This window comes from Monopterus albus, unplaced genomic scaffold (assembly GCF_001952655.1).
Source record: "Monopterus albus unplaced genomic scaffold, M_albus_1.0 scaffold8.1, whole genome shotgun sequence".
In the NCBI taxonomy this organism is placed as follows: domain Eukaryota; kingdom Metazoa; phylum Chordata; class Actinopteri; order Synbranchiformes; family Synbranchidae; genus Monopterus; species Monopterus albus.
In genome coordinates, this window is record NW_018127888.1 from 2,111,276 (window position 1) to 2,121,585 (window position 10,310).

Genomic DNA, 10,310 nt, shown 5'->3' on the forward strand with positions numbered 1-10,310 from the left:
GAATCACTTCCAGCATGTTTGTCCTCTTGAGTAAGGACAAAGAGAAAGTAAACACTGGGATGCCCACCATGAAGTGGGGACATATTTTAACATCATCTTTACAACAGGGAGCTTGTGCTTAGAAAAAAAAAGTGATCTTAACTTAGAGCAGCACAAATTACTACACACAGAGCCTTAAATAATTAAAAGGATTACATTAAAATAATATGACGAGGATGTGCTGGGACACACTTGATGTCTTCATTTGAAATCTCAGCTTGATCTAGTCTCTTGGTGTTTCTGTACATATAATATACTATAGTATTTTTTTCGCTTTTGTTTATTAAGAGAACAGAATTTCATTATTTTGCCATTCGTCACCCTGGTTAATATTATTAAAGCTGAAGCCACGGTTTGTTTGACCCTATTGGTCTTGGTGTTTGCTGTGAAGCACCATGGAATGGTTCAGGATGAGCTGCCTTGCTCAAGGATACTATGGTGGTTGAGGGAGAGCAGAGTGTTATTCTTTAGCTGCATCTATGCTAATTAAATATCTGATAATTGAAATTATAAAATGTAATATAAAGGCTAATTCAGCTCAAATCAACTTGGCTTTATTTGTACAGGTATAGCACCCATTTCCAGCCTAATGGCAACTGGTGCTTTACATACAGGACAGGCAGAAAAGAAAAGAAATACCATTCAGTAAGTTAAAAATAACATTAAGCACTAAAAACAGCAAAACAATCATTCAAAGGCATGTGCAAAGAGTCATGTTTTCAGTTTTAATTTAAAGACTGCCACAGTGTCTGTAGATTTGACTTCCTCCGGAAGCTGGTTCCATCTTTGTGCTGCATAATGACTAAAGGCTGCTTCACCCTGTTTAGTTCTGACCCTGGGAACTGCCAACTGACTGGTACTTAGAGATCTTAGAAACCTTTTAGGTTTGTGATTTTTAAAAAAATCATTAAAATATCATAATGCCAAATATCCTACATGCCCAAATCTACAGTATGTGGACATCCACCAAAATGTGATTGTTGCGCACCTCATTCTAAAACCACAGCATTATACTAAAGCAGTTGACATTCTTCTGAAAGGGCTTTCAACAGTAACTGACTAGCTGATTTCCTTTTTAATTCCAAGGTTATTGGTTATGGTTGAGGCCAGGATTCTTCCATAGAAAGGCTGCCATTTGTGATGAAAAGGTTAAGCCATTTAAAAGTGCGGGGGGAAAAGTGATAGATTACATTTGATCTGGTATCATTAGTTTGAATTTAAAATTCTCAGTCTGGCCCACTTCATGCTGTCACGTCATCCATCTTTATACACAGTCTATGCACAAACCCATCTGAAAGGTAATCTGAGGAAGCTCAATAATTCGTAATCTGTAAATTAACAAAACATTCTGCTGTATAATTCAGGATTAAGCTACTCAGGTAGTGTTTGAATGGATTCGATCAAATGATATGTTAGTTTGAATTCTTTCAAGGTTGATGCTTGACAGCCTCTTTCCATACCAAATTTAGGAAAGCTCTATTGAGTTGAAGCAGGCCCGGCTTCACCCAAATTATGGACACGAAGTTTGAAAGCAAAAGGGCCTAGCTCAGATCATGAATTATAGTCCTAGACTAGAAGTAAAAAGGAATAGGCTGTCTGAATACTTTTGCGGCTGCTACTCTTCTGATTATGCCTGTATTCCATGTGAAGATTTACATTGTAGACATCCATTGTAAGATTTATGACTGACATGAATTTGTTAGTTTTACCAGTAACTTTAAGCAGCTTTCACTAAAAATTCCAAGCCACTTGCTGAATATGCCCCATCTGACTATGTGTAAAACATGAGAAAACAGAGAGAGACAATGCTAATAATGATCTCAAACCTCATTATTTTCTGACCTGTGCAAGCTTTTTTTCCATCACCATGTGGTCTCAGTTTCTCATGAGTCATGCTAGAATAAACTCGGTGGATTTGAATCGATCCATTTCTGTCTCATAAACCTTGGTCTGGTCTAATCCTTCACTACATCTTGACATCACATTGTTATGTGGCTAGAATAGACATAGCTGCAGCCTCTCTCTTTCTCTCTAGGCTTCTCTTCTGCTGTCACTCAAACAGAGACACACATGCACTATTTAAATATCAAAGAGTCCTCTACTTTTATGCTACGCCTTGGGTCCCCAAGCAGATAGATTATATCTAGCTGTGTGGCATTTCCCAGGTGGTATTTGCAGGCACTCGAGTGTTTGGCCACCTGTTGCTCAAGAACATATGAAATGGCTGGCTGTGTGTATGTGTGTTTGTGTATGCACAAGCGAGGCACCCGTCCCTGCCTTTCTCTGCCCTCTGAGTGTTTCTCAGTCCTGGTGAGTCTGTCTACTTCTGTCTGAATAGTGACAGTTCTCCTCTCCTGTCTACAGCCAAGAGGGCATGAACACCTGTAGAGGGGTGCAAACATTCAGACACACTTGCATGCAGACACTCACTTCTTCACCTCTACTGTAAGTTGCCTCCCCCTAAATGTAAGGTTTAAATACTTGTGTGAGAAATGCCTGTATGAGCAATAAAATATTTGGTACTCTCACCTTCACACAGTGAACATTAAGAAGTCTCACTTTTTCTGCATGTACAGGTTCATGCCACATCCCTTGTGTCCAGTTGCTGTTTCTGGACAATTGCAGCTTTACCTACCTCAGGTTTGTATCTTTTTCCTTTTGTGTGTCCATTTCAGCTTCCAAATGTTTTGTTGTGACGATCCACTGTGTAGCAAATGACTTGTCCCTGCCTGGGAGGATAATTTTCTAGTGGCATTGGTGCTTTCATCCCTGCAGTCTCTCAGGATATACTGTTTATGAATTGACATCGCAATCATGCCTTTGCCTCTTTCTCTCCATTTCTAGCACCTCGGGAAGGGAGGTGGGAGAGCATCAGATTTATATGCAGGCGCTAAAAAAAAAAAATGATGGAAATCTCTGGCAGACTGTTGCAACAGGGCAGAAGAAAGGCACTGGCACAGAATAAGTGAGCGATTGACAGACAGGTTGAAAATGAATTAAGAAGCACAGACTGAGGCCAGATGAGGGTTAGAGAGAGAAAAGGTAGGACTTAGAAAGAGATTAGATTGGATATTTTTTGAATCACAATTACAGATGCTCTCTATTGCATTTACATTAAGATAAAACTTACTTCTTTTGAATAAACAGATTTCATCTTGCTTTTCTTGAGTTGACATTTACCATCTGTAGCTGTCAATGGAATGCTGTTGATTTGCAGAAAACTCCTAGATGTAAGGTTTAAATACTTGTGTGAGAAATGCCTGTATGAGCAATAAAATATTTGGTACTCACCTTCACACAGTGAACATTAAGAAGTCTCACTTTTTCTGCCACATCACTTGTGTCCAGTTGCTGTTTCTGGACAATTGCAGCAACATCGAAAGATTAAAATGAAATACATTATATACATTTAGGTTCATAAATGGTTATTATTTATGTGCCTTAAGTATTTAACTTTTACAAGAAGAAATAATATTAGCAATAAATCACATTGTTGCTTGATTTAATACACAGGAGTTTTGCTGCTGCAGCTTTAATTGCTAATAGCTAAAGTTAGCAAACTAAATAAGTACTGCTGTAACATAAGTGAGATCACAGATTTTGTGACTCTTCATCACTTGTGCTACATTTACAAAATGTTATTATTCTATAATTGTTATTTTTGGCTAAACCTTTCAGCAACAGTTACCACACGTTGTCAGGGCCTGCCTTTCTTCTACCTTGCTTTCTCCTGCTCTCTCTTCCTGCGGGATCGGCACCTCAGCTGTGTTGCATTTGGTAATGAGTGACTCATTTGTTGGTGCGCACAGCTGCGGTGCATTCCTGTGATTACCTGCTCCTTTATTTAAACCTCTGGCAGATGATCCGTCTTCGCCGGAGCATTATAAGCATCTACCAAACTATGACTAATATGTCATTGGTTGCATGTTAGATGCAAATGCTTTTACGCGTGACTAGATTGGACTTTCAAGGCTGACAGTAACTGTGCCATTGATTGTTTTTCAGTACGTTGTATGCATGTGTCTAGCTGACAGTTTCCCTGTGCTATTGATGTCGGTACGTTCGCCACTCTTATTTTTCACCTGTCCGTCCTCATCCTCCTACTCTCCTGGTTCCTGCCGTTAGCCTGTCTACTCACCTGTTTGTCCTGGTCTCTTCAGCCATCTCTGCCCAACCCTGGTTCGGTACTATACATTGACTCTGTTGCGTGTTGACTTTGTTTGTGTTGCCTCCAATAAACCACCTTTTTTCACTAGCACCTGGGTCTGCAGACTTGAGTCCTACTTCAGTTCTCCCTCACCCTCCTTGTGAGGGGGACTAAACCATAACACACATAGTCTTGCTTTAATATATCCTCTATCGTCTATAGCAAATTACAGGTGCTCAGTGATGCAGTGGAGGAACAAAAAAAAAAGGCATGCATTAATGCCAAAATTTCACATAAAAAGAAAACTGTTGCATTGTTATGAAAACAAACCTTCTGGAATGGTGATTTACATTTACAATAATACATTCACTCACCGTATGTATGCTGTATGCAGTACAGTTGGTTTGTAGTATAAGAATTGGTTTTCCCTTAAGTGCACTTTGGTTGTGTTGGTGTGTATGGTCACTAGTGGTTCGGAATGTGCTCTCATTCTCAAGCGCAAGACAAACTGATGAATCAAGTGTATGCATTGTTTAAGCACAAAACTGCCTCTGCACAGTCGATAAAAGAAGCCCTTGAGTATTGTAAATCATCACTTTGACCAAGGATAACTACATCTGTATGGACTTGTGTAGAAGGTGGAAAACAAACATGAAATATTAAAAATGTCTTGTTACAACAAATACTGATAGAAACTGAACTGAGGCATGGTTGCTTGATTAACATTGTTTTGAAGGCAAGGTTTCCATTCCCAATGGAAGGGCAGTCGGATTACCTTTGTTTTCAAGCGTGCCATACTACTTCTAGCTGCTGTAACTGAGCCTTCTGTAACAACCCCAGCTCTCCTTATATTCAAACTTGTTTTTGTCTGTCCTACATTTTCTTGAGTCTGTGAAAATGCATGATGAAATACAAAGGTACAGTTAGCAGCACAGAGACAGAGGAATTTTAGTTTCTACTCCTCTGATCTTTGTTTGTCTCCTTCTGTCTCCATCCGTCTTCCTCTCCCATTCAGCTGCCTGGCTTCCAACACTGCTTATAGGCAATGTGCTTTATTGTGCTCCACAGAGTAGAAACACACCATTTGGGGGATGGAGTTGTTATGATCACCACTTTCACGACATTGGTCATTCTTTCTTTCTCTTTTGTTTTCGTCTTGTTTCCTAATGTCATGGACAAAGCGGCAGAGGATTCAAGATTTCATTGAGCGAATACAGTTAATAAAATGCCAGCAGGAGGGGAAAGAGGGTGTTTAATAACAGAGAGGATTTGAGCTGGAAGCAAGAGATTAAGGTGCAGTGTTTTACTGGGCCAATTCTCTGCATGTCATTCCTTGTCTTCTCCATTCCGTCTCCCAGGTTTATGGACAGGAAAGTGTCCATAAAGTTACATGGGTGAATGAACACAGGATGGAAGTGTGTGTCTGTGTCTCTGGGAGTGTGAGGTTAGATGATAGGTGTGTATGTGTTTGCCCAAGGATTCAACCAGTGCAGGTTTTTCAAGGCTGTTACTTTTTTTCCATGTTGCTGACAGCAAATATTTCATGGTAATATTCAGTGTCTTTAAAGCCCATATTTAGTGTGCTCCTAACGCAGTACTCATCTTTTTAGTCTATGGTGTAAACAGACCATAAGAAACACTATTAGAATACACTAAAGTTATAGAGGTAAAGATAAATAGAAGACGGAAGAGACAGACAAAGCTCAAAGATATTTTCGCAAGCCATTCAATCATAAAACAAAGAAAACAATTGGGATTTGAGATGCTTTCTAATAATGTGCACTGATTTGTCCTTTGGCAGAAGACCCTGCTCTGACATCTTTCCCAGAGATGACGGGGCACAATAACCTTTTAATTATTTTGCCTTAATTCTAAATGTGACATACAGCCAGTGAAGGGAAACTAAGTGATCTGCTTTTGGTGTTATAATCCTTCTGGACCACTGGGAGATGTACTTATTAAAGTGAGCCAAAAAGGCACCACAGCATGACATAATAAACACAATAAAAGTATTGTCACCCTCCCTAGACATGAGCCGGAGATTTGTTTTACAGTGAGTCTGACACTTTGTGCATGAAGTTAAATTTGATTTGACTAATCTTGAACACAACCATCATCATCACCTTTGTTGAGCTTGTTCACAATCCTTTGTTTATCCACACATCCAGCAGTTATGGGGCGACATTAGCGTTCATTACAACAGTCAACCTGGCAAATGTGGGTCCAGTGTTCACTCTCTTTTAACTCTGTTTTTGATCTCTGTGAAATCCTGAAGGAGATGTCTGACTATTGAACTGCTAAATGCTTCACTATGTTCACCAGCTAGTGGACAAGTGTATCTGCTTGCTTTGTGGTGTGAACAGGTAAAGCACAGTGGTTTTTAGGAACTCTGTATTTCCTAAAACAGCTGCCTGCTGTGGCTGAAAACACCATGACAACAGTGAACCCATCTATTCATCCATTAGCTATACACACTTATCCTTGAGGGTCTCAGAGGAGCTGCAGCCAATCCCAGCTGCCATTGGGCCAGAGGCCGGTTGAGCCGAAATGTCCTGATAAAGCTCTCTAAAGTAGAGGGGAGCCGTAGATTCAGGCGATACGTCTGTGTAGTTTCTTCACTACAAGTAATTCCTTTTTATATTGTCATATAGTTTTGACATTGCCATTTGATACATTATTATAAAAATATAGATTATAGTTGTGGATTTTATGACATCCATTCTTTTATTGTCTAGTTTGATGGACTTATTGTGATTAAAAGAAAGATTAGATTGGGAAAGCTTCTGAAGCAGCAAATAGGTGTGTGACAAATAAAAATGTCAAACTCTCAAGGATAACTAACCATTAAATATATTTATACTGGACCTTGTGATCAGATGTAATTTTTTCCCCCAAATTGCAGAGACGTACAGTTCAGCCATCACTCTTGTTGCTGGGGTCATTTAAGTGTTGTAATGCATCTCATTATATATCTCTGATGAAAATGTGCACATTAATTTCTCACCTTTGCAGCCCAGTTCTGCCACATTCAGCTCACTTGCATGTACGTTTTGTCCTGTGGTGACCACCAAGCCTCACTCCTTTTTGAGCCAGTGCAATACCATTACCAGCACTGGCTGCCAGGGGCAACGGGGATGCCTCCGGGGGATTGGCACGTAGCCGTGTGTGTGCGGTAAGGCAATCTGTTGCTTGTTTACACTTTATATATATCACTCTCTAGGTGTTGTAAATTTCTATCGGTGTCTGTCCATGACCATATCCGTTCTGGTTGGATTACTGTGCTCTACATCTCTCTATCTCTTTTATTCCTGCTGTGTGTATATTCAGTGATTCCCAACTTATCTGACCTGAACATTTTTTCTTTTTATTAAATTCCTCCCCACTTTTTATCATTGTAACTTTACTTTGAGCTTCATTGTGCAGACTAGTATATGTACGTGGGGGCATTTTCTCTGTGTTCACTATGAATCAGCTTAAGTACAACACTTGAGTAAATTACAACTCTATTACTAAATTACTACTACTAAACTAATTAGTGCTTAGTTTCTTTCCACCACTGTTTAGAATTTTTTCTTATTAAAAGTATGATTATTAACTATGGACAATCATGCAACTGGGCACAGGGGGTTTCTGGGACATTTTATGCTATAAACGTGTTATTGTTACAGTGGTACACTGTGAATTGAAACCTGTGTCTGCAAACTGGGGACAGCACCCTGCTCATAAAACACAAAACTTACTCACATAGACTCAAATCATATAGAAGTCACTAGAATGACAGAAGTTTCATGTTCAAAGAAATGTATTTCATTATTCTATTGCAAAGACTGTGCAAGACTGTGCTGAGCTCTCTCCAATATTAGGAGGAGGCCTCTAACTCATCCTCCAAAGTTAGAGGTGGCAGGGTGTCACGAGGGATAATGTAACTGGTCAAGTTGGAGAGTCCAGACACCACACAGCAGCTCAGGGCGTTGCGGTCGATCGCCATGTCACAGGCCTCAGACCACTCGTCCCGTGCAGCATCGTAGAACTCGACATAATTGGTGGGGATGTTGCCGTCATAGCCCCCGACAACAAACAGTCGGTCCTCAATCACTTCAAGGCCAAAATTGCTGCGGGGGGTCAACATAGAGGACACTGTGTGCCAGGTATTGGTCTGGGGGTTGTAGGCCTCAGCGCTCTGCAGACAGGTGTTGCCATCAAAGCCACCAACCTGTTAGAGAAATAGAATAATTGGTTACATGTTTAAATGGAGGCAGAACCAGTTTCTCTTTAGAAAGGCTGGATTCATGAACAAATGTTGGATCAGAAGTTCTATATTTTAAAAAAAAGTTTTGTTTTTGGTCTTTCCTCCATATTAGTCACAGAATGACTAATTTTGGGTCTTTGATAGCTAATGATAAGTTCTGTTTTTAGCCACGATACAGTTGGTTGGTTGGCACATTTGTGGCAGTGCTTAGAACATAAATCTAATTATTAATACTTTCCACAACTCGCACAGTTTGCATGATATGTATGTGGGTGTCAGCATTTCATGTGCAGTACTTACAGCAAAAACACGGTCTGAATATGCAATGACTCCAACTCCACTACGACTGACACTCATGGGGGCGATCTCCGTCCACTGGTCAGTCTCTGGGTTGTAGCATTCAGCTGTTTGCAGGCGGTCAATGCCATCGCAACCACCACATATGTAAACCTGGAAAGAAAAGGAGGCAGTAAGTAAGCTAGCACTTTTTTGGTTTTGGTCAACTGTCATGAAAATAATACAAAAATGATACAGAAATATTTATGTTTACACTTCTGCTAATAGCATCTTCACACAAATGGCCTATTAAAGCTACCACACACATTTCTAAACACTTTCATGCACACAATATGAAACAGGTTGCTAAAGTCCTTTAGTCTGACAGAGCCCAATTATTCCATTAGTCAATGTTATGGCAGCCCCCCTCACCCTCCTGGTGAGGGGGGACTGAGGTTGGACTCAAGTTTGCAGACCCAGGTGCTAGGGGGAAAAACATAACGGTTGCTGGTAAAAAGAACACAAATTTGACTTTTATATATTAGTTCTTTGTTTGTTTGTTGGTTTGTTTTACCATAAGCATTGAAGTCCTGCAACTTAGTACTACTCTTTTACTCTGAATTAGTCACAGATGCTTTTTCACTTCACTAACCTTGTTGTGGAGTGTGGCGCAGCCGGCGCAGCTCCTCGGTTCATTCATGGGTGCAATACGACTCCACTGATTGATCTCTGGCCTGTAACGCTCTGCACTACTGAGTCGGACATCTCTATCCTTGCCTCCCATGGCATAGATGCACCCATTCAGCACGGTTACACTCACATTGCAGCGGCGGCGGTGCATGGGTGTCAGCTCATGCCAGGTGCGTGTGCTCAGGTCAAACCTGTCCAAGTTGTTGTAAAACACTCCTCCATTATAGCCACCGACACAGTAGACGTGACCATTGAGGAAGACTGCACCATGATAGGCACGGGGACACCCCAGACCATTCTCAACATTGATCCAGCAATTAGCACGAATGTCGTAGGCCTCAATGCCATTAGTTGAATTATCATCGCTCCATCCTCCAATGGCCAGCAGGATGACCTTAGGCAGGCGGTGACGCACAAGTTGGTTACAGACCCCAACTAGCGAGCGTCTGTGTCTGAGGAAGTGACCTATGATTGCGATGGAATTGCTAGCTATTTGCAAGCATTCACTGTTGTCTTTCACCAACGGATGGGAGATGACATTGTTCCTGATGTACTGTTCACTTGTCAGGGTCAGCCGCACCTACATAGGGACAACGGGACAGAGTCTGTCAACTTAACTTAATGGAGAGCATTTAAATGCTAGACTGAATGTAGTGACAGAGAGTTACTATACCTTAGACAAAAGCACTGAGATGTGCTGTTCTCGTTGTTTGGGTATGTGAGCAATCCATCGAAGGACGGCATCATACACAGTGCTCTCCTTTCTGACATTGAGGTCATCTCTGCCAAGGATGTCACTGAGTTCTTGCACAGAGAGCTGCAAGAACTCTTCACAGGACATAACCTCCTCAAAGTTGTCAGAGATGTAGGTGTAGGCCTTGTGCTGCAGTTCAGGGAGGAAGTAGATGT

The 10,310-nt window shown here is 40.9% G+C and overlaps 2 protein-coding genes and 1 long non-coding RNA gene across 4 annotated transcripts in view; 1 reads left to right on the forward strand and 2 right to left on the reverse strand.

Annotated features, from left to right (window-relative positions):
- LOC109951874 (calsyntenin-2-like) overlaps nucleotides 1-10,310 on the forward strand; it is a 221,980-nt gene that overhangs the window by 10,858 nt on the left and 200,812 nt on the right.
- LOC109952004 (uncharacterized) lies at nucleotides 2,118-3,398 on the reverse strand. 2 transcript variants are annotated; one of them, XR_002273693.1, is made up of 3 exons: nucleotides 3,331-3,398; nucleotides 2,675-2,929; nucleotides 2,118-2,421 (listed from the first exon to the last, which is right to left on the reverse strand). It is a non-coding gene; the product is annotated as an uncharacterized LOC109952004 (long non-coding RNA). The 2 variants fall into 2 exon arrangements; XR_002273692.1 differs by lacking the exon at nucleotides 3,331-3,398 and adding an exon at nucleotides 3,170-3,239.
- Nucleotides 7,996-10,304, reverse strand: klhl10a (kelch-like family member 10a). The gene is made up of 4 exons (XM_020586659.1): nucleotides 10,075-10,304; nucleotides 9,364-9,981; nucleotides 8,736-8,885; nucleotides 7,996-8,399 (listed from the first exon to the last, which is right to left on the reverse strand). Exons 1-4 carry the CDS (start codon nucleotides 10,240-10,242, stop codon nucleotides 8,046-8,048), a joined length of 1,290 nt encoding a protein of 429 aa, XP_020442315.1. The 5' UTR covers nucleotides 10,243-10,304; the 3' UTR covers nucleotides 7,996-8,045.

What these genes read in the sequence shown, in the direction of transcription:
- klhl10a (XM_020586659.1), bottom strand. Translation starts at nt 10,242, where the DNA reads ATGTCCTGTGAAGAGTTCTTGCAGCTCTCTGTGCAAGAACTCAGTGAC. An exon ending in TCTCAGTGCTTTTGTCTAAG is followed by an intron (nt 9,982 to 10,074) that starts GTATAGTAACTC and finishes GTCCCTATGTAG; the next exon opens with GTGCGGCTGACCCTGACAAG. An exon ending in GCGCCACACTCCACAACAAG is followed by an intron (nt 8,886 to 9,363) that starts GTTAGTGAAGTG and finishes TTTTCTTTCCAG; the next exon opens with GTTTACATATGTGGTGGTTG.